Source organism: Camelina sativa, chromosome 7 (assembly GCF_000633955.1).
Source record: "Camelina sativa cultivar DH55 chromosome 7, Cs, whole genome shotgun sequence".
NCBI classification, from domain to species: domain Eukaryota; kingdom Viridiplantae; phylum Streptophyta; class Magnoliopsida; order Brassicales; family Brassicaceae; genus Camelina; species Camelina sativa.
The window spans coordinates 29,309,480-29,331,631 of record NC_025691.1 but is presented as its reverse complement, the minus strand read 5'-3'; the positions used below and the strand labels follow the sequence as shown (position 1 = coordinate 29,331,631).

General features: G+C 38.0%; 7 protein-coding genes across 10 annotated transcripts; 3 read left to right on the top strand and 4 right to left on the bottom strand.

The window, feature by feature from the left end:
- On the top strand, window positions 46-3,883 carry LOC104714172. The gene is made up of 16 exons (XM_010419199.2): window positions 46-131; window positions 229-355; window positions 458-486; window positions 581-618; window positions 734-821; window positions 1,077-1,182; window positions 1,298-1,368; window positions 1,612-1,681; window positions 1,797-1,859; window positions 2,267-2,338; window positions 2,453-2,554; window positions 2,792-2,866; window positions 2,989-3,084; window positions 3,315-3,431; window positions 3,514-3,570; window positions 3,670-3,883. The coding sequence occupies exons 2-16, from the start codon at window positions 242-244 to the stop codon at window positions 3,727-3,729; spliced, it is 1,158 nt and encodes a 385-aa protein (XP_010417501.1). The 5' UTR covers window positions 46-131; window positions 229-241; the 3' UTR covers window positions 3,730-3,883.
- On the bottom strand, window positions 3,831-6,449 carry LOC104703229 (RNA pseudouridine synthase 3, mitochondrial-like). 2 transcript variants are annotated; one of them, XM_010419200.2, is made up of 9 exons: window positions 6,001-6,449; window positions 5,744-5,815; window positions 5,486-5,644; window positions 5,332-5,379; window positions 5,139-5,219; window positions 4,936-5,052; window positions 4,729-4,830; window positions 4,495-4,653; window positions 3,831-4,402 (listed from the first exon to the last, which is right to left on the bottom strand). In XM_010419200.2, the coding sequence occupies exons 1-9, from the start codon at window positions 6,319-6,321 to the stop codon at window positions 4,025-4,027; spliced, it is 1,437 nt and encodes a 478-aa protein (XP_010417502.1). In that variant the 5' UTR covers window positions 6,322-6,449; the 3' UTR covers window positions 3,831-4,024. The 2 variants fall into 2 exon arrangements, with proteins under 2 accessions (XP_010417502.1, XP_010417504.1); XM_010419202.2 differs by having other exon boundaries at window positions 5,988-6,079.
- LOC104703226 (V-type proton ATPase catalytic subunit A) lies at window positions 6,727-11,511 on the bottom strand. Of its 2 annotated transcripts, none has more exons than XM_010419197.2 (21): window positions 11,387-11,493; window positions 11,079-11,159; window positions 10,697-10,823; window positions 10,536-10,591; window positions 10,379-10,435; window positions 10,151-10,262; window positions 10,034-10,071; window positions 9,803-9,904; window positions 9,555-9,611; window positions 9,390-9,461; window positions 9,204-9,305; window positions 9,059-9,121; window positions 8,847-8,979; window positions 8,624-8,730; window positions 8,323-8,517; window positions 8,069-8,155; window positions 7,875-7,979; window positions 7,594-7,691; window positions 7,419-7,497; window positions 7,221-7,309; window positions 6,727-7,127 (listed from the first exon to the last, which is right to left on the bottom strand). In XM_010419197.2, exons 2-21 carry the CDS (start codon window positions 11,154-11,156, stop codon window positions 7,013-7,015), a joined length of 1,872 nt encoding a protein of 623 aa, XP_010417499.1. In that variant the 5' UTR covers window positions 11,157-11,159; window positions 11,387-11,493; the 3' UTR covers window positions 6,727-7,012. The 2 variants fall into 2 exon arrangements, with proteins under 2 accessions (XP_010417499.1, XP_010417500.1); XM_010419198.2 differs by having other exon boundaries at window positions 7,013-7,127; window positions 11,079-11,220; window positions 11,387-11,511.
- Window positions 11,637-13,363, top strand: LOC104703225 (reticulon-like protein B22). Its single transcript, XM_010419196.1, has 4 exons — window positions 11,637-11,936; window positions 12,434-12,575; window positions 12,768-12,837; window positions 13,044-13,363. Exons 1-4 carry the CDS (start codon window positions 11,770-11,772, stop codon window positions 13,157-13,159), a joined length of 495 nt encoding a protein of 164 aa, XP_010417498.1. The 5' UTR covers window positions 11,637-11,769; the 3' UTR covers window positions 13,160-13,363.
- On the bottom strand, window positions 13,415-14,801 carry LOC104703224. Its single transcript, XM_010419195.2, has 2 exons — window positions 14,337-14,801; window positions 13,415-13,834 (listed from the first exon to the last, which is right to left on the bottom strand). The coding sequence occupies exons 1-2, from the start codon at window positions 14,737-14,739 to the stop codon at window positions 13,761-13,763; spliced, it is 477 nt and encodes a 158-aa protein (XP_010417497.1). The 5' UTR covers window positions 14,740-14,801; the 3' UTR covers window positions 13,415-13,760.
- On the top strand, window positions 15,109-18,442 carry LOC104703223 (uncharacterized membrane protein At1g16860). Of its 2 annotated transcripts, none has more exons than XM_010419194.2 (5): window positions 15,109-15,398; window positions 16,093-17,022; window positions 17,182-17,337; window positions 17,448-17,659; window positions 17,753-17,945. In XM_010419194.2, the coding sequence occupies exons 2-5, from the start codon at window positions 16,177-16,179 to the stop codon at window positions 17,943-17,945; spliced, it is 1,407 nt and encodes a 468-aa protein (XP_010417496.1). In that variant the 5' UTR covers window positions 15,109-15,398; window positions 16,093-16,176. The 2 variants fall into 2 exon arrangements, with proteins under 2 accessions (XP_010417496.1, XP_019083523.1); XM_019227978.1 differs by lacking the exon at window positions 15,109-15,398 and adding an exon at window positions 18,156-18,442 and having other exon boundaries at window positions 16,177-17,022; window positions 17,753-18,056.
- On the bottom strand, window positions 18,703-20,669 carry LOC104703222 (ubiquitin-conjugating enzyme E2 35). Its single transcript, XM_010419193.1, has 8 exons — window positions 20,425-20,669; window positions 20,232-20,259; window positions 20,012-20,098; window positions 19,860-19,918; window positions 19,486-19,527; window positions 19,317-19,390; window positions 19,114-19,211; window positions 18,703-18,993 (listed from the first exon to the last, which is right to left on the bottom strand). Exons 1-8 carry the CDS (start codon window positions 20,458-20,460, stop codon window positions 18,956-18,958), a joined length of 462 nt encoding a protein of 153 aa, XP_010417495.1. The 5' UTR covers window positions 20,461-20,669; the 3' UTR covers window positions 18,703-18,955.

The following is a 22,152-nucleotide window of genomic DNA, read 5'->3' as shown; positions in this document are numbered from 1 at the left end:
GCCAAGCCCAACATATGTTTTGCAATTCGGGGCCCATATAATCTGCAGAGTAAGAAAGAACACCACCACTAACGTTATCAGTCCGATCACAGAGCTCGCCTTTTCATCGTCGTCAATCTCCGGCGGACGCTGTACGTGATTTTACTTTGGAAAGCTTACGAATTGCTTAGCCGTTACTTTAACATTATATCTTACTAAGTTTCTTAACATATTCTCTGTTTTGGTTAGGAACAAGCAGAGGATGTTGATGACACTAGCCGCGGCGACGACCGCCGTTTCATTTAACTCAAAGCTTATCTTGTTTCGAATACGTTGCTCGGATTCTAACCCTAAGCGTGGCTTTGGCTCTAGAAAGGTTCTTACTTTGCTTTTGATGTTTCCTTTTGAGTCCTTCCTTTAAAACAACTTATTTTATTGATTCAAAGTACTGAGATAGAATTGTGAAATCTCATCACAGGAAGAGAAAGACTCGGCATTACAGCAAAGGTGTAGTTTTTTTTTTGGTTTGTTTGTTTGTTTAAGCATTCAGAATTCTCCAGTGCTGTCTGTTATATTTTCATATGGACTTGTGTGTCTGCAGGAAATCATCTTCGAAACAGTCTGTTTCTGTACCCAGAAGTAAGTTTAATTTGATTTTTAAGGCATACTGTAAGTAAAAGATGTTGCAGCTCTTCATTATTCTTGTCTGGCTTTTATTTTCGCTGAAGGAACTCCTGCATTTTTTTTTTTGCAGAGGCACCTGGTCTGAGTACTCAATTTGAAGGAAAATCTGGTAGATCTTTCGATATAGACTTCGAGGAACGGCTGGAAAACATCAGAAGGTACACATGTTTTTTTTTATTCTATTGGCTTTAGAAGAATATAAGTAAAAGGAACCTGAAACCTCAGACAATCACACTTGAATTTTAAAATTTACCCACAACGACATGATCTTCCTATTAAAGTTTGGTTCTTTTTTCTTTTCTTGATTTTTTCATCATGTGTCTTGCGTTCCGCTTCCCTAGACATAGTCAAGATCATTGTCATCCAACTGGTATGGAATGATTCTCTGTGACTCTGCTCTTTTGTTGAACTAGGTCAGCTCTTGAGCAGAAAAAGACGGAAGTAGTTAAAGAATTTGGTCCAATTGACTATGATGCTCCGGTCAAGTCTGACCAGAAAACAATTGGTTTTGGTACTAAGGTACACATACATAACATCTTGCAAGTGTTTATTTTGCTTTTGTTCTACAACCACTTGAAGCCTATAGGTACACATACATAACATCGTGACAAAACTTGGTCCCATGCCATGACAGGTTGGAGTTGGCATAGCTGTTGTTGTATTTGGTTTGGTTTTTGCTCTTGGTGACTTTCTTCCCACGGGAAGGTGCGTTATGACTCGTAAGATATTCTAATGTGATCACAGTTTTAAGTAGCTTTACTATAATGAAGGCAGCTTCAAGTCCAATGTCATAACTTTGTCATTTACACCATGTTACTGCTTGTCATTTTTCTTCCTTTTAGGATCAGCTAAGTTGGTTTCCGTGATTCACATTTTTGCCATACCAAGTCACATTGTCAGGTAATTTAGCCGGTCTCAGTTTTAACAAGTTTGTTTTTCACTTTTCAGTGAGAGTCCAACTAAGAACACAACAGTAGTTAAAAAACAGATCTCAGAAGAAGAGAAAGCCACGCTTCAGGTAAGATAAGGGGCTGATGTCTTTTTCATGAAGGCTTTGTTGTTCAAGAACTCTGATAAATTGAATAAAGCGAGAGACGGTGTAAACATTTTTATTATTATTTTTTTTTTTTCAGCAAAGGCTCAAAGATTTTGAAACAACTCTCAATGGCACTCCTAAGGATCAAGCTGCTCTGGAGGTGAGTGAAGACATGCTCTGTTGTGCATACTATTAAATATCTCCTTCATCGGCAATTTAGCCATTCATCTCCCTGTAGGCTGCCAATAATAGAGAACAACTTAAACTAATAACCAGCAGCTAAGGATTTGGAAAATTTTGAAATGCTTTGGTTCCAAAAACTCGTTATCTGTTTTTTCTCATTTTCACCTATTTAGACAATCCTTACTTCTATTTTAAGTTTTGCTTTTGTTCTTCGGGAATGAGTCTAATCTCCACATATCTTGATTTACATGAAACTTTTTCTGTTTGCTTCAACTGATTCACTGAAGTTGTTAATGCACACATAGAAGCTGAAAAAAAGTTACGCTTCCTCTTCTGACTTATTTATAATGCTAGAAAAATTCTTAAAGTTGGGGCACTATGCAGGGCGCAGCTGTGACACTGACTGAATTAGGAGAGTATCCACGGGCTGCTGCATTTCTTGAGAAACTGGCTAAGGTTTGTTTCTCTCATTCTTTTATATTTTGTCTTATGTCAAGTCATTCGTTTCACAAGAACATGCTGATAAGAGACTTAGCTAATAGTGCACAAAGTGGGATTCTTGTTCTGTAGGAGAGACCAACTGACCCTGACGTATTTCGACTGCTTGGAGAAGTAAATTATGAACTTAAGAACTATGAAGGTAGTATTGCTGCATACCGAATTTCAGAAAAGGTAAATACTCTCAAACTTCGTGGATCAAACTCTTTTCATAGCTTTTCTCACTTGCATTGAACTAATAGTTGATACAGATTAAGATGGCTGGAAGAATTTTTTCTTGGGGACATAAGATTTGAACTTATGCCCATTATAGCTGTTTTTACTACCATCTATATGTTGTTAACAAAGTTAGGACAGTCAGTTTTGCTATCTATAATAGTGATGTTCAACTTTTTGTTCTAATTACCCTAGGTTTCTAAAGGGATTGATCTTGAAGTCACACGAGGCCTCATGAACGCGTATTTAGCTGCTAATAAACCAGACGAGGTAAATCTGTTTCCATCAGATATGAATAGAAATTTGTTACCTTTTTGTCTAAGAAGCTTAATCTTAAATACTCTCAACATCTCCTTGGATCCATTTCTTTTCACTTTTGTTGTAATTCTCAGGCTGTCAAATTTCTTCTTGACACTCGTGAACTCCTGAATACAAAGAAAACAAGCACAGCAGACAGTGTTACAGATGAAACAAATCTCCCAATTCAGGTAACTTGGTTTCCTGGAAATGGACTCTTTTAACATTTTATTCTGGTACTGTCTTAGCATAATCAGTTCCTTGTTGAAATAGACATCTCTTCGTGTTCCTGATGGCATATCTGTTTCATATTTTACATCCGAAGAAACCAGATACGATAATGTAACATAGTATGAAGATCTATACTTTTGTGGCTTTTATCTCTAACTGATTTTAAACGTTGGGGAAAATATTTGCTCAGGTTGAGTTGCTTCTCGGGAAAGCTTATTCAGACTGGGGACATATCAGCGACGCCGTAGCTGTTTATGACCAGCTTATCACTGCTCATCCTGAAGACTTCCGAGGCTACTTGGCGAAGGTAATTTTCTCGTCCCGACCTCAAAATAGTTGAGCTACTCAGATATACTTGCCGGTAAACTCCATGTGAAATGGTGTTGTAGGGAATCATATTGAGAGAAAATGGAAGCAGGGGAGATGCAGAAAGAATGTTCATCCAGGTGAATCATATGAACTCATTAAACCTTCTTCATTCCAATACGGTTCCAACTGAGTGAAAAAGATTTATGACACATAGCACCTTACTTATTAATGTGTAGGCACGCTTTTTTGCACCAGACAAAGCTAAGGCCCTTGTGGATAGATACTCCAAACTGTGATCACTCTCTGATTCTGTGTATATAGTGTACTGTATATGTTTTGTTTTTATGATTTTGTTTATCACTCTGTTTTACATATATTTCTAGAATTATAAATAATATATTTTGATTGGTTGGTTTTACATATATTGTGGATAATTCCAAACTGTGATCACATCGGCATGTGAGTTACTAATATGAGTCAGATTGATCTGTGAGACTACTGTACAATACAAATATTGAGACTATTAAGCCGCAGGTAGAACCAAGAAGTTTAGGAACTGCTACCTATACAATACAAAGGTAGCAAAAAGAGCTACACCAAATATGAAGACATTAAGTTCCAACTGATCTTCATATGGCTAGGCATTGAAGCTACGAACCGCAAGAGATCTGGTTTGTCAATGATTCCTGTGCGAAGCGGCTCTGTTTCCTGTTGGTTCAAGACATGGAGGAACTTGGCAATGTTCGGAAGTACCATTTCCCGGCAATGGAGATGTAACAAAGGAACTTTTGACAAAACGCTTCCTTTTTGGATATCAAGACCTTCTGGTCTGCGCAGTTTATATGGTTTCCCAGTTGTTGGTTCAATATCAACCTGAGGCATCTGTTTCCATCTCTTGTGAACAAACCAACCGTACTTATAATCCCCTACTATTGGAGTACCAAGAGCTTCAGCGCAGTGTACACGTAGCTGTTTTTTAGAAAGTAAACTTGGTCAAGAGAGAAACAAAAACAAAATCTATCGCCAAACAGGTAAAGAGGACAGCAAAGTTTAATAAGTACCTGATGCTTTCTGCTAGTAATAGGACGAAGTTCTAACCACGAACACCCATTGATCATAGGTCCTAATACTCTATACTCTGTTATTGCTTCTTGCGAAGCTTCAAAGCCCGAACCTTGCGCCAAAACCACCCTGTCTGTTTTACCATCGTCCAAAAGCACCTGAACACAGGATTTTGAATTATTTTCAGACACAAGCAGTGTGTAAACGAGCAGAGATTATAATGAGATAAATACCTTTGAAAGAGGAGCTGAAATTAGTCCTTCTTTTTCCTTAGGAGAACCAATCACCAATGCCCAATATTGCTGATACATTGCTTCACAAGATTTGTTCCAAGCCTAGGATTGTGCAATATTTACGTGTCACTTAACAATTTTATGCTCAACCTTTCCTTCCTAGACCGTAGTGTGTTTGGTTCAGAATTTCAGATAAGTCCTTCTTACCTTACAGCTTAAGTTTCTCCCCTTGTAATCACTGAACACTGAGTGAAGATGATCAATACTTTCTTTGGTTCGACCCATAACTAAGAGGCCACTAGTTTCCCTATCAAGACGATGTACCTAACCAATGAAAGTCAAATACAAGTCAGAAACCAAAACGATCTATCAAAGATAACTGATAAACCCCCAAAATAAATCGAGTTTACCAATCTAGGACCTTCATCGTTGCCAAAAGACAAAGCTGCAGCTGCAAGTGCATCCATGCTGTTATGTATAGGAACATTTCCCTGAAACAAACAAAGATAACTGAGTATGCAGCTGCTGCTTAATCAACAAGAGAAATGTAACAGCTTCCTCCCATGAAGTCATTCTGCAGGAGCAAATAGAAAACTCTATTACCTTGACTGGAAGCTTAGGTGGCTTATTAAGAACTATAATAGCAGAGTCCTGCAGTAGATAGAAAAATAAGGTCAAAACTTGTATATAAGATCAACAAAAAGAGACCAGTGTAAAACATTAGCAAATCCAGAAGGGTTTCTCAAACTGGAGTTACCTTGAACCTGACAAGTCTTTGAAGATAAGCGATTTCGTCTGCGTTTGGATATAAGGTTCCACTTGGTATAGTGTCATATCTCTTAGAAATCCTCATCTCAGCGATTGACACTGGCAACCAGATTTTATCTCCTACTTGCATTACCTCGTTATGCTTAATCTGCAGATTAAAGTGTACAACGCTACCACTATTCTTAAACCCAATCCACGAGAATTATCACACCAACAACAACAAAAAAAGAACAGAGATCAATTGTACATTTCTCATGGGTCTAGCTCCATCTTCTTTCTCTCTTGAAGTATCCCTACGACCTCGAAACTCCATTTGAACCTACCACAAAGGTAAAACTCAATTACTGTGAATATAATTTAATGGAATTCATTTTAAAGGTCTCTTCATAAAAAGAGAAAACTGCACAAATGTTAAAAATATATTCGCGGAGTCTATCTGAATCTCTTTAAACAGTTCCAAAAAAATAGTTCAATTCAATCAAAAGTTTTACCAGAGGCACTCACAAGGCCCTTTGTGAAATGAGTTTGAATAGCCTTATCATGGATTTCCTCGAAATAGTACTTGACCCAGCTTATGGCTGTGACGTAGTCTTTGCTATCTCCGTCGTCTCCGTTATCAACGGCGTTTTTACCAGGTAATGGATGACCGGGAAATGGCGGCAGGGATATCAACTGACGTGGCAATGGTCCTTGCTTCGGTTGTCCCAGGTGTGCTACGTTGTTTGTCACGCGGATCACCGACGATGGCGGCGGAGCGACTCTCGAGTACCGCCGTGTAAATACGGCCAGGTATAACTGACGGAAGCTTTTCTTAGACTTCAACATGGGAGGTTTATCAGAAGACCGAAGGACTCTATGTCTAGGTCAGAATGCCGGCTAAACGGCGGATCTTCTTCGCGCGCTACGGCCGAAGAAGACGAAGAGAGAACGGAACTGTGAAAGCTAAAATGGGCCTGTTGGGCTTTCAATTCGTATCCAACTTCGGTCGTACAATTTCAGTTAAATAAAAAATCATTGTCTTACTCTACCATGTTCATTCAGTTAAAGCTTCAAGAAATTGTACAGTAAATTATTTTGTGATTTTGCATTCTCTCTTCCAATACCGATTTATTATGTTTACACCAAACCATAAATTGATAAAACAATTCAAAATGATGGTACTATGAGAAAACAACTACATCCAATATAGGTTTTGAACATTAATAACTTATTGAATGAATTGAAAGGGTATATCAAATCAAATATATGACTCATATTGGCTGTACCTTATTACCATCGAAATAACATAAAACAACAAATCAAACATATTACACAGCGCAGCACAAGCACAGCCGGAGAATCATGACGCTCACAGAGCTATAACTCAATCGACCGAACAAACCGATAAATAAAATATCGACCACTATGATAGTTGTTGGTTCAAAAACACAAGAAAGAGAACATGAATGAAACCTCTTTCTCCAAAAACAACCCAACTGGGAGTATTTTTTATACTCGCTGTGGAGACGGACACAGCTTACCGAGTTTCATCCTCCAAAGCACGGAATCCAGCACTGAGGTCGTCGTACAATTTCTTGAATTTTGCCACCAGTGTATCCTCCCCTTCTGCTGGGTCTTCGAACTTCTGCGACCTGTAATTTCCATATTCGATTTCAGACCATTTCATTAGAGAGCTATGTACCAAATTTATAGATAACTGAGGGTAAAACAAATAGTTTGCTTACACTAAACGGTAGAAAAGATCTCCCAAGCGATGCTTAATGAGAGTGTAAGTAATCTTTTGACCGTCCATTCCAGCAGCTCTCTCAACCGCCTGTGTATGACAACATTTAATGGAATTTTGTTTGAATATAGACAAACCAATTGACCTAAATCCCCACTTAGCCTAGTAGATCATTTATGAATCATCTCATCTTATTTACCTGGTTGGCTAGGTTGTAGAAATGGATAATGTTACGCATCATCCACACAGACTTGTAGAAAGGGCAGAATTTGTCATATCTGTCAAAGATTCATCCAAAAGATTCAAATGTGAATAACCGTTGAGAGAGAAAGATAAAGAACTAAACCAAAACGAAGGGATCCAACAAATCTTACGGTGTAAACGCGTTTTGAGCAAGGTAGTCTTCCCTCAATAGCTTAGCTGTTTCCAAGGTGATTTTGTCACCTTCTGCTAACGCATCTTTTCCTACAAGCTGCACGCAAAGCACAATGCGCGGGTCAAACAAGTTCCTTTCAGAAAGAATTATGTGCTAAGACTGACTTTCTTCTATAACTCGAGTCAAGTTTAGAAGCCAAAAGAATATTGTTCAAAACAATAAAATGTAAATCGCTGAGACAAGAGTTCATTAGTCACGACATTAGTAAGTGACCCGTACCTGGACAATTTCATTCAGATCGTCTTCTCTCTGCAACACCTCTCTGGCCTTTGTCCTGATGTTGATGAAATCTGGATCGAACTTCTCATAGAAAGATTCCAACGCCTGAAGAAAAGAAAAAGTAACTTTTTATGTAAACACGGATTCGAGATAGTAAACCAAGATAGGTTTAAACTGAGAATACATAAGCATACCGTTGAATACTTTGAGTAGGAAATCAACCAATTAACAGAGGGAAAATGTTTTCTCTGGGCAAGCTTTTTGTCCAAACCCCAGAAGACCTGCAGAAGAAAAGAAAACCAACCAATATGGAAGAGTAAGCACTAAACTTAAAAGTAGAGAAAAACCATGCTAATACGAGTCTGCTGCAGATCTAAAACCAAACATCATCTGGTTCATCTCAATCAACAATGGAAGATAGAGAAGCAGCCATGAACGAAATAATCACCTGCACAATACTAAGGGTTGCAGAAGTAACAGGATCTGAAAAGTCTCCTCCAGGAGGTGAAACTGCACCAACAATTGTAACACTTCCATCACGTTCTGGTCCACCAAGACATTTTACTTTACCAGCACGTTCATAGAAAGATGCTAGACGAGCTGCTAGATAGGCAGGATATCCACTGTCGGCAGGCATTTCAGCCTAGAAAACAAAGCAAAAATAGGTGTAAATAAATTGAAAAAAAAAAGTGAGATGAGGACAACAAAAACATCCATATAGGCAGCAACAGTGAAATGCAAAAGATTACCAGTCGTCCTGAAATTTCTCTCAATGCTTCTGCCCAACGGGAAGTTGAGTCTGCCATCATACTAACATTGTAGCCCATATCTCTAAAGTATTCAGCGATTGTGATTCCTGGAGTTCACATTAGAAATAATAAAAAAATGAGCATCGTAATTAAAAAAATTGTCATTGGAAGTTGGGAAATGGGCTTCATCAAAAACCATTAACTCTGTATTCCTGAACATTACCTGTGTAGATTGAGGCTTCACGAGCAGCCACAGGCATGTTAGAGGTGTTGGCAACAAGTGTGGTACGTTTCATGACAGATTCCTCACGGCCATCAGGCAACGTCATTGTCAATTGTGGGAAGTCCATAAGAACCTAACTTATGAGAAACCAATCAGATCAAATGTCTGATTTGTATGAACAATTTGCAGATTCAGAATGAGAAGAAACATACCTCAGCCATTTCATTTCCTCTCTCTCCACAACCAACATACACAACAGCATCGGAGTTGGAGTACTATGTATATAAGAACAAATTAGCTTTGGAAATTCAATATATCCAGTAATTAAGTGGAACAAACCAGAGTGTAACAACCTACCTTGGAAAGAGCCTGACTGATAACAGTTTTCCCACAGCCAAAAGCACCAGGAATGGCACAGGTTCCACCAAGAACTGAAGGGAAAAGGGCATCAAGGACACGCTGACAACAGGAAAAGAAATCAATCAACAACACACATCTTCAATTGGCTATCACCGTTGTAAGAAAAACTAATTGACCAATCACCTGCCCAGTAAGTAGAGGAGTATCGGCAGCAAGCTTTGATGCAACTGGCCTAGGGGTACGTACAGGCCAGCTCTGACATAATATCAACCAGACTAATTTAATAGGTGAACCAAATAGCTTAAAAATTTACGCTTGCAAGTAGGAAGATTAAAGATTCATGCAAACCTGAAGCATGGTGTAAGATTTCTTGATACCCTGGAATTCAAGCTCAATCACTGTATCCTGGGAAATGAAAATCACCGACAAACAACCATGAGCAACAAGCAAAACATAATCTACAACAGGAAGTGATTACCAATTGATCAAGTTAGGCATAAATTAACTCAAACGTTGCAGGTAAAGATATCCAGGAAGGTACACATTACAAAATGTATAAATTTATCATTGTTTGAGAGAGTAACTTAAACTCAAACCTTAAGAGAATATTGACCAGCTGGAGCAATGTAAGTAATCTTCCCCATGGCATCCGGAGGAAGGGCAACATGGTGATTCATCAAAGTGTTCTCAAAGACAGTCTGCAATCCAGAGTTATATTTGACTATCAGAAAAAACTATCCCCAGTGTAAACAAAGGAAACACCACAGTAACTGTGTAAAATATGTTCCCTTGCCAAAAGCAGATTTAGGAGAGACCAATAAACTTACAGCATACAAGTCACCACCAGTTATTGTGTCTCCCTCGACTGCAAACACGTTGAATTTAGTTGACCATCAAGATTAAGACCACTTCAATAGACAGAAGTATGCAGTAAAACACATTACCAAATTTATTGGGCTGGAACTCCCAAGGACAATCTTTGTCAAGAGCTGGGACAGACACACCCCGAGGAATGTACACATCACCGGAGATTCTCGCAATAGTCTTCAAAGGCCTCTGTGAGATATGAAACCAAAGAATCGTGAGAAGCCACAGTCTGTCGTTTGTAATGGTAAAACAAATAATAAACGTCAAACACTTGATGTCTGGCAATAATCTAAATCCAACTGAACCTGAATTCCATCGAAGATATTTCCCAAAATTCCTGGTCCAAGCTCCACAGAAAGTGGCTGTAATTAAAGGCCAAATTATATGTTAGCTACAGATGAATAACCCTATGGGAAAAGAGAAAAGAAAAAAAAGAAAGCCAAGATAAAGAGAACCACGAACCTTGTGTGTTCGAAGAACTGGATCATTAACTGTTAATCCCGCTGTTTCCTCGTAAACTGATAAAAAGGAAGTTGTCAAGTATCAACTAAAATATCTTACTTCTACAGAAGCCCATGTGCAAGTAAATTACACTAAAAAGAAGCAAAGGAGAAGAAACAAACCTTGGATAGTGGCAGAATCTCCTTCAAGACGAATGATTTCCCCAATCAAATTATCATGCCCAACACGAACTAACTCATACATAGCAGCACCGGCCATACCATCGGCAACAACAACAGGCCCTGAAACCTGCATCCCAATACTTGTATATTACCAATCTGATTACGAAAAAATGATTATGACAAAAGAAACATGAAATCTCTTAGAACTTATCAGATCAGATCATAAATTCATAGACGAGCTACTAAACCGAGGCGGAATCAACCGATTCAATCACTGAGAACTATTAGATCAAATCTAGTGATCCCACCAATCCCAAAAGCTAACATCGCAGAACAGGAAAAAACCAAATTGAAACAAGATCGAACGGAAATGGGATAATACCTTACGAACGTAACCATACTCGCTCTCCTTCTCATCGTCCTCGAAGGTCGTAAGCTTTCCTCCGTAAAACGCCGGCATTTTCTAAGCAATCAGAGATTCAAAAACTCAAAATCCGATCGACGAAATAATCGAAATTCACCTCCTACAAAATGCCGAGATCCGATCAAAACAAACAACAAATAAGAAATCGCCAACGCCTCGAAATAGAGATCAGAGATCGATGAATAAGAAAACAAAACTCCAGGTTTCGATTCAATAAATCAGAAAGAAACAAAAAGGATCATAGAGAGAGAGATAGAGATCCTAACCAGTGAACAGACAGGAAGAGTGGTCACAAGAAGAAGAGAGAGGTGGAGGCACGTAGATATTGAAAGAGTTGGAGAGAAGTTGATCTGATTGACAAATCGTGGAGCGATCCTGTACAGAACTCCACACGATACGCTCATAGATCTGACTTTGTCGTTAATAGCCACGTGACAATATTAATTTATTGGGCTTTATAATATCTAATTACGGCCCAATAAGTGAGTCCGTTTAGTCAACAAAAGACATACACACGCTTGAGAATATCTCTCTCTCTGATCAAGCCGGAAAAAATCACAGAAAGTGATCAGTTTTATTTTTTTCTCGGGAAAAGTTTTCTGAAAGGGAAAGCAAGTTTTATTATCAAGTCAAGTGGGTTGAGAGAGAGATGGGAGAAATGGGGAAGGCGATGGGATTACTGATTAGCGGGACGCTTGTGTATTATCACTGTGCATATCGCAACGCAACCCTTCTCTCCTTATTCGCCGATGTTTTCATTGTTCTATTATGCTCCCTCGCCATTCTCGGTCTCCTTTTTCGCCAACTCAATGTCTCGTAAGTTCTTTTAGACTAAATTTATCGATTCTCTCTGTTTACTGTGTTGGATTTTGTTCTTCGGTCTCTGATTTTAGCAACCGGGGAATATTATTTGGCTCGTTTGATCTGTGACAGAAAGTGTGATTGCTCTCTCCATATGTTTGTCGAATTAGGGTTTTTTGCAATTAGTGATGTAAGTTTGATTGTGAAATTGATCTGCTTTTAGATTTCATGTCTTCTCCCTGTGGATTTTGGTTTCTTTTGTTACAATGGTTTTTGATGCACATTCACAAACTATAAAGGCATGAACTGAAACTAAAGTCTCTTTACTTATTTTGGGTGAGAATCAGTGGTGCGTCGATTTACTTTAACATGTTTCATTTTCCTATCACTTTACTTTAAATCATCCTAGAATTGGCAATGGTTTCATGATCGTCTGTTCCGTAGTGTATAACCCGTTTCAAGACCCTTGCTTTTTCAACCACATGGTTTACAACTTTATAACTCTTCTCTAGGGTACCAGTGGATCCACTAGAGTGGCAAATATCACAGGACACAGCAAGTAACATTGTTGCTCGTTTAGCTAATACCGTTGGAGCAGCAGAGGGTGTTCTCAGGGTTGCAGCAACAGGACATGACAAGAGACTTTTTGTCAAGGCAAGTGTTTCTTTAGTTACTAACTTACCTTCTTTAGTTACTAACTTACCATGTACAAGATTAGCATCAATCTATTACCCACAGAGTTTCTCTAGAGCCCTACTGTCTGTTACCATATAAATGCATTGCTGATTGTTAACTAAGTAATTGTGTTCTATACTGAAGAGGTTTCTCTTTCGCTTTTCCCTTTAGGTCGTAATCTGCCTTTACTTCTTATCAGCTCTTGGGCGACTCATATCAGGTGTAACCGTTGCTTATGCAGGTAAAGCATTCACATTTCATCTCAAACTTATACAAAGTTTCACTTAAATGTGGAAGAGTGTGTAGTTATCTGATGAGTAGCATTACATACCAATATGTCTGATTTCATAGCATTTAACAGAAATTGGCCATTTGGGAAACCTTCTTCATGCCTGTGTCAAATATTGCAAACCAATGATCTCTGACTAGTTCTTCTCCCTGAAACAGGACTATGCTTGTTCTGTCTCTCCATGCTCTGTCAGAATTCTCAATCTCTTGGAAACTGTGTGCTAAAACGAGGAAATGCTGAGATTTTAGAACAAGAAGCAAATTCTGATAAATAAAGCTGTCGAGCATTCGTCTTTATTTGTTTTTTTACTCATGATCACATGTTCATAGCCTCAGAGTAGCTTCACCTTATGTACACTCGATTTGTATAATGTCTGGTGGAAATTGTAATGATAATGTTTCCCTTCCACCCCATATGTAATTACAGATCCTAAATTAACTGTATTATTCTCTTCACAGTATTTACGGATCTTTAGGCATACACTGCATCAAACAAAACAGTCTGCAAAAAGTGCTATGAGAAGTGAATCTGCAAGCTAATGCGCATATATACACATGAAAACTGTTATAAACATGATTCAACAAACTGTTATAAGGAAGATTACATGAAAACACAGGGCTAAGCCACAACACCTTTTCTTATTTGAATTTACATTTTCAGAATTGGATAGGATCTGATCAGTCTGTAAAAGGTTTGCTTACTCTACCCTATCAAAGAGTCTAAACTCTAAACCATGTCACGTCTTTGCAGTTGCTCTTGATGATTCGAATCTTCATTGATTCCTTTTCTTAAAATCTACAAATCTTGAAGAGCCCGCAAAGTTTTTATATTTGTTTCATCTCTTACCCAAACATTGGTTCGACGAGTTATGGGGTCTACCCTTGCTCGTCCTCAGAGTGAGATGCAGTATTTGAAGTCACCTCCCTCTCCATTGATTGAGGCTGTACACCTGTAATAAAAAACAGAGGCAGATCAGGTTTTAAGAGATGCTCAAAAGACCAAACATTGTACCCCAAAAAAAAAACATCTTTAAGACCACAAGATCGCCACTGAAGTAATGCAAATATCTTAAAGATCATTCTTTTATATAACTGGGTGGGTTATTCGACAATAAGCATCAGCAACGAGTTAACTAACACTACAATTCAACTTCTCAACCATAAAAGAAGAAACTTGTCCCATGATCACCACAATACCTATCGGAAAGACTCTCTATGTTATTATTGATGGTGGTAACCCATTTCCATCAGTGATATCGAAACCAGTCATAACTTTCAACAATAACGATAAGCCTAAATGCACCTAAGTGTTACAATGCCAATGCAGATCATAGATACCGCAAAACTTGGATTCTTGGTATGTAAAAACCAAAGCTTTTATAAAACTACGAATCAGATTCATCAACAACAAAGCACATACGATCAGACAAGAAATATAAAAAAAAAAAAAACCTTTGATGAAGTAATCAGAGGAAGGCCATCCCCGAACAGATGAGAGAGAAATAGATTCTTCATCAGAGATAGGATTGGCCAGCTTCTCAACGAGCTTAGCGATCCCATGAGTCTGGGATCTAGGAGGTGGAACCCAATAAGAAGCACCGGGAACAAAAGGGAGCCAATCCGGAGCGGATCGGCGTACCATTATCCGGTGGACAGCATCTTCCAACTTATGGAGAAGAGGATCCGATTGCGATTGCGATGCGGCGGTATCGATCTCGTAGAGCTCACCTCTACGGTTTGACCGGCGATTCGAGGATTGAGATCGGAAGAAGACGGTTTGAGATGAAGGGAGAAGAGAAGATGCGACGAAACGGCACCGAGAGAGAGAAAGTGAAGGAGAGAACGATCGAGCCATTGCAGAGATTAGGAGACAGAACAAAAAGATGGGTTTGGTTGGAATTAGTTTGGTTTGTTCCTTTAATCTAGTCTTTTTTTAACTAACGGATAAGGAGAAAAGAACATTCTATTTCATTTCTTTTTTCACTCGTTTATTTAATTAGGGGTCCTAATAAATAACATAATATCATATTTGGTAGCTAAGATCTGATAATTGATAAGAAAAGGCTCCAACTTGATAATAATTACAGTATACACCCTTACTTTTAAACACATTCTGATAGAACTACCGAAACTCTTTACCAATAAAATTTTGACAGAGAAGGAAAACAAAAAAAAAAGTGTGTTCTTCTCTTTTTCTTTTTCCTCGGTTGGTTGTCCCAAAAAAAAAAAAAAAAATCTCCACCGCTTTGAGAGAAAAAAGTGGGAAGAGGAGAGAGAGAGAGTGAGATTGAGACAACGCACCAACTGTTGCGCGGCTCAAAGAGATCTCGATCGGGATCCACACGACGGAGATAGAGAGAGAGAGTGAGAGAGTGAGCTACGGATATGGGATCTCAGCTGCTACTTGAGTGTTGCTTCCGTTTCGTCTTCTACTGTCACTCCCACAGCTCCAACTATTTTCCTTGATAGTTTTCTTTCTCGCCGGAAAGCTTATTACAGTACACTCTCTCTCAGGTGCGAATCGACGCCGCCTTCGTTTCGTTTTCCTCAGATTGGTTTTTATTGTCTTTCTGTGATCATCTACTTCATTTTTGGGGGTTTAGGTATTGTTTTGGTACTTGTTCAATCTCTTTTGTGATTTGAGGATTTTGTTAGACGATCTGAGTTCGATTTCTGCTCAATCGTATATGAGATGGAAATTGCTTCTAAATCCCAGAGATCTCGCTGTGTTTCAGGGAATCAGGCTAATAGAACTTGAGATTAGGGTTTTGATTTTTTCCTGGTTTCTGGGACACTTATTTGGTTCCTTTTTGAAAGTTATGGGAAATAGTTGAGCAATTACTTTGTAGATCTCAAGTGATATTAGTGTATTACAAATTCTCAGAATACATATTTAGTAAGTCGCAGTGGTGCTGGATCTGTTGGAGATATGGGGAGGTTTTTGGAAAGGGAAAGTGTCCAATCTGAAGTGATAACTAAACCCATATATATATTTAGTTTTTGGGTCCCATTTTCTCAGCATTTAGGAATCTATCTTGCAGCATACAAGTCCTAGTCATTCTTGGTAGTATAGGATGTTGAAGCTTTTTGGTCGATTTTAATTTGTGGTGTTAGCTAGTGTTTTCGCCTGTCACAGCTCTCTAAATATGCAAACCAAATATGTAAGTATCTTACCCATTTCTCATGGGTTCCTGTTTTGTTCTCGCAGGGATTTGATATCCTCACGTTTTACATTGTTGTGGTGCTAATCTAGTCTCTAGCCAGTTTGAGGTTTCCTGAAGAAATTTTTTTAATGGGTTCAAGATACGCATCTCACCAGCTTAGCAATGGGCTCTTTGTGTCTGGTCGCCCAGAGCAACCCAAAGAAAAGCCTCCAACAATGAGCTCAGTAGCCATGCCATACACCGGGGGTGATATAAAAAAATCAGGAGAATTGGGAAAGATGTTTGACATTCCGACAGATGGGACTAAGTCAAGGAAGTCTGGCCCCATAACTGGAACTTCTTCAAGAAGTGGTGCGCAATCAGGTCCAGTTCCTAATGCAACCGGTCGTATGTCTGGCTCTTTAGCTTCTGCTGGCTCAAATTCAATGAAGAAAACAAATTCTGGGCCTTTGTCTAAGCACGGGGAGCCATTAAAGAAATCCTCTGGTCCGCAATCAGGTGGTGTAACAAGGCAAAATTCCGGCCCTATTCCTATACTCCCAACTACAGGTCTCATAACGTCTGGGCCAATTACCTCGGGCCCTTTAAATTCATCTGGGGCTCCCAGGAAAATTTCTGGTCCTCTAGACTATTCTGGTTCGATGAAGACAAATATGACTTCCGTTGTCCACAACCAGGCAGTAACTACCCTTGGTCCAGAAGATGACTTTTCCTGCATGAAGAGCTTCCCCAAGCCTGTGCTGTGGCTGGTGATACTTATATTTGTAATGGGATTCCTTGCTGGAGGCTTCATTCTTGGAGCAGTTCACAATGCAGTTCTCCTCATTGTTGTGGCGGTCTTGTTCACAGTTATTGCTGCACTTTTCATTTGGAATATTTCTTGTGAAAGACGTGGTATCATAGATTTTATCGCTCGTTATCCTGATGCTGATCTTAGAACTGCCAAAAATGGTCAATACGTGAAGGTCACTGGGGTAAGTCTCTAACCCAAAAATTACTGGTTTTGTGCATTTAGTCTTTGCTACTGCATTGTCATGGGAAATGATGAAATATTATTTGTTCTTCCTTCCATGGTTTTGCTATCCCTACTATGTTTATAACACTGGTTCTTTTATTTATTTTTAATTGAAAAGGTTGTCACCTGTGGTAATGTGCCTCTTGAATCATCCTTCCATAGAGTTCCCAGATGTGTTTACACGTCTACTTGTCTATATGAGTACCGTGGATGGGGTTCAAAGCCAGCCGGTGCTTCACATCGTCGTTTCACATGGGGTCTGAGATCAGCAGAGGTTAGTAGTGGCCTGATGATATTTCAATTCACGGAAAAATGTTCTCTTTCAGCGTAAAATCACTGAACTGTCTCTAAATGCATAAACCTTGCACCTACAATACATTGCAGAGGCATGTGGTAGACTTCTACATTTCTGATTTCCAATCTGGGCTCAGAGCATTGGTCAAAACCGGAAACGGTGCAAAGGTAACACCTCTCGTCGATGATTCTGTTGTCATCGATTTTAAGCCAGGAAGCGAGCAAGCCTCTCCAGACTTTGTAAGGTGGTTGGGTAAAAGGAATCTAGCTAATGATGATCAAATAATGCGGCTTAAAGAAGGGTATGAAACCACAACTTGATGAAAAGAATGATAAAAGCTTGACAGAGTTGCTAAAAATTATGTTTGTCTCTGTGATGCTTCTTCCGCTTGCAGGTATATCAAAGAAGGAAGCACAGTAAGTGTGATTGGAGTGGTTCAGAGAAACGATAACGTGTTGATGATAGTTCCAACGACAGAACCATTAGCAGCTGGTTGGCAATGGAGTAAATGCACATTCCCTGCAAGTCTTGAAGGAATTGTATTGAGATGCGAAGATTCGTCCAACGTAGATGCAATTCCTGTCTGATCCGGTAGTAGAAAGTCTTTCTTTACAAACTTCCACGATTGGTAGACGAAAATCTCACTGTTCCACTTCGGCTTCATCAATATTTTTCATGAAATCTGAAATGTGTTCTTGGTTGGTGGCTTTNTCTTCTTCCACGATTGGTAGACGAAAATCTCACTGTTCCACTTCGGCTTCATCAATATTTTTCATGAAATCTGAAATGCGTTCTTGGTTGGTGGCTTTTCGCTCTCTACTAATGATGATTCCTTTGGTTGGTGATTTACGGTAGTGTTTCTTTTTCTTTTCTCTTTTCCTTTTAATATTTCTTATTTTTTATATCAAGTTATTATTACACTAGGATGATAATGATGGATGTGGATTTCTTTTCTATGACTTAATTTGTGTTGTGGGCACTTTTCTTTGCCTGATGGTTTGTAATTGTAAAGCTCTGCTAGTTATTCTTTTTTCGACCGTATTTGTGATCTAATATAATTGGATGATCTTCGTTTGGAATGTAATGAGCCTGTTGCATGTGAATTGTGTTTCTTAATTCCTCATTATTATCCATCCTAAGATCGAGTCTCTCCAAAAATACTACAGAAACACCTCGTCGCTCAAATGAATAGCAAGCATATAACACACATCAAAGTTCAAACCACCGGAATGGCTAGTTACGAACACTTTTTCTTCACTTATTGTATACATTACTTACCTTCACTGCCAATTTGTACCAACAAAATCAACAACCTTTGGATTTCGGTGAAACCTGGAATTTAGGGAGCTTGAGAAAGAGTACTTTGGACTCGAAGAACCTTTGACAAACTTCAAATATGAAAAACGTGTCTCGATCCTATAAGTAATGATACAGTTATTCAGAGAGATACAACTTAATGGAGACGAAAACACGGTTTTGTAAGTACGCGGGGGAAGAGCCAGCAAGATATAAGCTTTCTTATAACTTTGATGTTGAGATAGATTTCATCAAATGTAATGTTATTTGGATGAAAGAGATCTTTTCACCCTCCAACCCATTACGCGCCGCTTGCGTAAAGACGGGTCCATTCTTTGGCTGCACAGATATAGTTCGCAAAGATGTGAGAGACGCCAACATAAGGTTTAGAAAGAAAACAAGAGCAAATGGAGTATCGTAACGAATTAAACTCAAAGTTCAGAGTTTAGATCACATCACCTGTCTCCACAGCTTCTGCCTCATTACTCTTCCAATGCTTAGCAATGTTCTCAGACAGCGGATCATCTGGGTTTGGTGCACTCAGAAGAGCTTGAATACTTTTTTAAGGATTGCACCCATCAATAGAATCAGAAAAGCAGTCAATGCCTAAGAAACCATTGGTTTTTTGGCAGGATAGAACCTAACGTAATCAGATCATATACCTTAAGAGCACTGTTCGTATTTGTAGTGCAGGGCTCCATTTGTCCTTCAGGATATCAAGACATATTCTTCCCAGCTGTACATGCAAATAGACAAGTTCAGGAGCATGTTGGTTGGTTGTGTGAATAATAAAGGGAAAAAGAAAAAAAAGAGGAAGGATTTCCAACAGACCTTGTCAATGTTAGGATGGTATATCTTTGTGAGAAACCTAACCTGTTACAAAAAAATATATCATTGAAAGAGCTAGCAAGTGTTAGAATATAGAGAAATGCTCTCTACACAAACCATTTCCAAAAACTAAAACGTTCAAGAACTGAATCCACTAAACCCATATGACAAGAAATGAGACATTATATTTTAAGTCAGTCATAATCCACCCAGAGTCACCGTCCTCAAAGATCATTTGGTATGTATACAAATTCCCAACCAATACTAAATAACTAGATTCTTATAGCTGACACTACCTATATTATAAATCACCACCGGATGCAAGGACTTCATAAACTAGAATGAAAATAAAGGGCCACATATCCAATGGAACTTACCTTGGGAGCAGCCATAGGGTATTCTTCAGGCAAAAAGAGCTCCAACTTGAAAACTCCTCCTAGAAAAGAATTGCGCTATTAGCAATCTTTGTTTGACATAAACATGTTATATGAACATCATATAAAAATTAGGAAGGAAAAAAAACAATTACCTTCATAAGGTGATTGTGAAGGACCAAGAATCATAACATTGAAATAGCGCATATTATCCTCAGAAGGAGAGGCACTTATACCGGGAGCTGCAGCAATCAATCCAACAAAAAAAAATCAGATTATATCTTAAGTCTACCAACCAAATTCAAACCATAGAAATCAACGCTATTGAACTCAAAAAAAAAAAAAAAAAGGCAGGAAGAATCAAAGAGGTTTTACCCGGTTCACTGAGTAGACGTTGAGTCTCCTACCAGAGATCACCCACGGAAAAAGCATGAATCAGATAACAAAGTGACCAGAGATATCAAAAATTCGGTAATTACTCACTCAGCTGAAGTTGCTTCTCGTCACATCGAAAAAAACTCAAAAAAAAAAAAAAAAGAGATGAAAAGGAGATAGGAGAAGACAAAACCTTGATGATTCTTCGCGGCAAATTACTGTTGGCCATTATCGCTTGCCGCCGACTCCTCCGATCGATCTAAGAGAGAGAGAGAGAGAGAGAGAGAGTTAGGGCTTTTTTTTTAGGGGGAGCTGATTGATTTGATAATGGAGAACAACGAGTTTCGTCGTCGTCGTGTCTCGAATCTGACGACGTGATCCTCGATGATGATTTTTAATTCGATTTCCTAAATCTATCTCTAAATTTCCACCCACACTCAGACAAATGAAAATAAATAAATAAATGCAATTTTTGTTTATTGCAATTTTGACTTTTGTCAAAACTGTCTGGTGGGCTTTTCTGTCCATTAAATTCCTTTATATGAGGCCCATATTTATTAAAGGGCCTGTTATTAGTAATTTATTTCTATTTAGGATTTTTTCTTCTCCCTAAAATATTGATGTGGTAGATTAAAATAAGAAAATTTGTTAAAAATGCAACAATCGATTTGGGGAAAAAAGAAGAGGGTAACAATGTTTTTAGTTCTCTTCTAATTAACTACGTGAGGTTATAGTTTAACCTTAGTTAACATTTCATCATTAGAGTTAACAGTTGTTATATCGTAAGTATTGATCTACCATTATTGATAAAACGAAGGCTTTTAAAGAGAACGAAAATTAAACCAGATATGTTTTGGAAATTTAATAATTAGATTAATTAAACCGCAAAAAAAATATTAGATGACGTATTTTTTAGGTTTTTTCCCAAAAAAAATTGGAATGATTTTTTTACTTTAAATTTTCTTTACATAGCAAGCTATCTAAAGTCTATATTTTCTCTTTCAACCTAAAAGTAATTATAAATTAATTTACAAATAAAACTTTAATTTTTTTTTAATATATGTAAAATTGGCAAAGCATCAATTTATTAGAGACAGAAAGTATAAGTTTATTTATTTGTCTAGTAAAAGTATGAACACTGCATAATGAATACAGAGATGATGAATAGTATTAAAGTACTGTACTAGACGTATACTTATTTTTTTATGAATTCGAGTTTCTAAGCGTGATATTCTTTAATCATTTTACTATAATTTTATTTGTATATTAACAACTCAATAACTATCATATACGTATTCAGATAAAGTTTTTACTTTTCACTAAGTCGTACTATTCTTTTATATACTAAACACGAGTTGGCTGGCACATGGACCCTGAAAATAATCATTAACAATTGGAAAAAAAAAACGTTGCCAAAACTCAAAAGGAAAAATTTAATAAAGTTGAGCCGCCGGGTAAACCTCTTTGAAAAAGAACTCTCAATCCATTCATTGTCCGTTTATATTTTGTTGTAAAGCATCTTCAAATTTCTTTAGATATTTTCTTCATTTTGTTTATAGCTAGGAAGATATATTCTTCATTAACAGCCGTCTAACAATGAACGATGAGAAAATTTTGTGTTTTGTCAACATATATAACTATATAAGGATAGTTATCTCAAATTGCATGTGCTTGAATTATTTCGAATTATATCTCTCAATGCTAACATGAGTAGATAAATAATTAAAACAAATCCAACGGGACGACCAAGAGCATATTCCCGGTGGCTCGTAATCTAAAATGTGTACGTCGGCCCTATCTGAATGCGCGATATATTTGGGTTCAATACCCTTTCGACATACTCTAATATATATATATAATGCAAGTATAGTTAAAACTAAAACCCGACAAAACAAGTATAATAAATAATGACTCACTTTGT

Coding starts and splice junctions, on each gene's coding strand:
- LOC104703223 (XM_019227978.1), top strand. CDS start 16,177: ATGGGTTCAAGATACGCATCTCACCAGCTTAGCAATGGGCTCTTTGTG. Junction 17,023..17,181: donor AATACGTGAAGGTCACTGGG/GTAAGTCTCTAA, acceptor TTAATTGAAAAG/GTTGTCACCTGTGGTAATGT. Junction 17,660..17,752: donor ATAATGCGGCTTAAAGAAGG/GTATGAAACCAC, acceptor TTCCGCTTGCAG/GTATATCAAAGAAGGAAGCA.
- LOC104703222 (XM_010419193.1), bottom strand. CDS start 20,460: ATGGCCAACAGTAATTTGCCGCGAAGAATCATCAAG. Junction 20,099..20,231: donor ACGTCTACTCAGTGAACCGG/GTAAAACCTCTT, acceptor TGATTGCTGCAG/CTCCCGGTATAAGTGCCTCT. Junction 18,994..19,113: donor GGCAGAAGCTGTGGAGACAG/GTGATGTGATCT, acceptor ATATCTGTGCAG/CCAAAGAATGGACCCGTCTT.
- LOC104703224 (XM_010419195.2), bottom strand. CDS start 14,739: ATGGCTCGATCGTTCTCTCCTTCACTTTCTCTCTCTCGGTGCCGTTTC. Junction 13,835..14,336: donor CTCTGATTACTTCATCAAAG/GTTTTTTTTTTT, acceptor TTTTTATTACAG/GTGTACAGCCTCAATCAATG.
- LOC104714172 (XM_010419199.2), top strand. CDS start 242: ATGTTGATGACACTAGCCGCGGCGACGACCGCCGTTTCATTTAACTCA. Junction 2,867..2,988: donor CTGCTAATAAACCAGACGAG/GTAAATCTGTTT, acceptor TGTAATTCTCAG/GCTGTCAAATTTCTTCTTGA. Junction 3,571..3,669: donor CAGAAAGAATGTTCATCCAG/GTGAATCATATG, acceptor ATTAATGTGTAG/GCACGCTTTTTTGCACCAGA.
- LOC104703226 (XM_010419198.2), bottom strand. CDS start 11,156: ATGCCGGCGTTTTACGGAGGAAAGCTTACGACCTTCGAGGACGATGAG. Junction 10,072..10,150: donor GTTCCAGCCCAATAAATTTG/GTAATGTGTTTT, acceptor ACGTGTTTGCAG/TCGAGGGAGACACAATAACT. Junction 8,156..8,322: donor CAACCCTTAGTATTGTGCAG/GTGATTATTTCG, acceptor TTTCTTCTGCAG/GTCTTCTGGGGTTTGGACAA.
- LOC104703229 (XM_010419200.2), bottom strand. CDS start 6,321: ATGTTGAAGTCTAAGAAAAGCTTCCGTCAGTTATACCTGGCCGTATTT. Junction 5,380..5,485: donor AAAGACTTGTCAGGTTCAAG/GTAACTCCAGTT, acceptor TATCTACTGCAG/GACTCTGCTATTATAGTTCT. Junction 4,654..4,728: donor TTTCAGCTCCTCTTTCAAAG/GTATTTATCTCA, acceptor TCCTGTGTTCAG/GTGCTTTTGGACGATGGTAA.
- LOC104703225 (XM_010419196.1), top strand. CDS start 11,770: ATGGGAGAAATGGGGAAGGCGATGGGATTACTGATTAGCGGGACGCTT. Junction 11,937..12,433: donor TTTCGCCAACTCAATGTCTC/GTAAGTTCTTTT, acceptor ACTCTTCTCTAG/GGTACCAGTGGATCCACTAG. Junction 12,576..12,767: donor ACAAGAGACTTTTTGTCAAG/GCAAGTGTTTCT, acceptor TTTTCCCTTTAG/GTCGTAATCTGCCTTTACTT.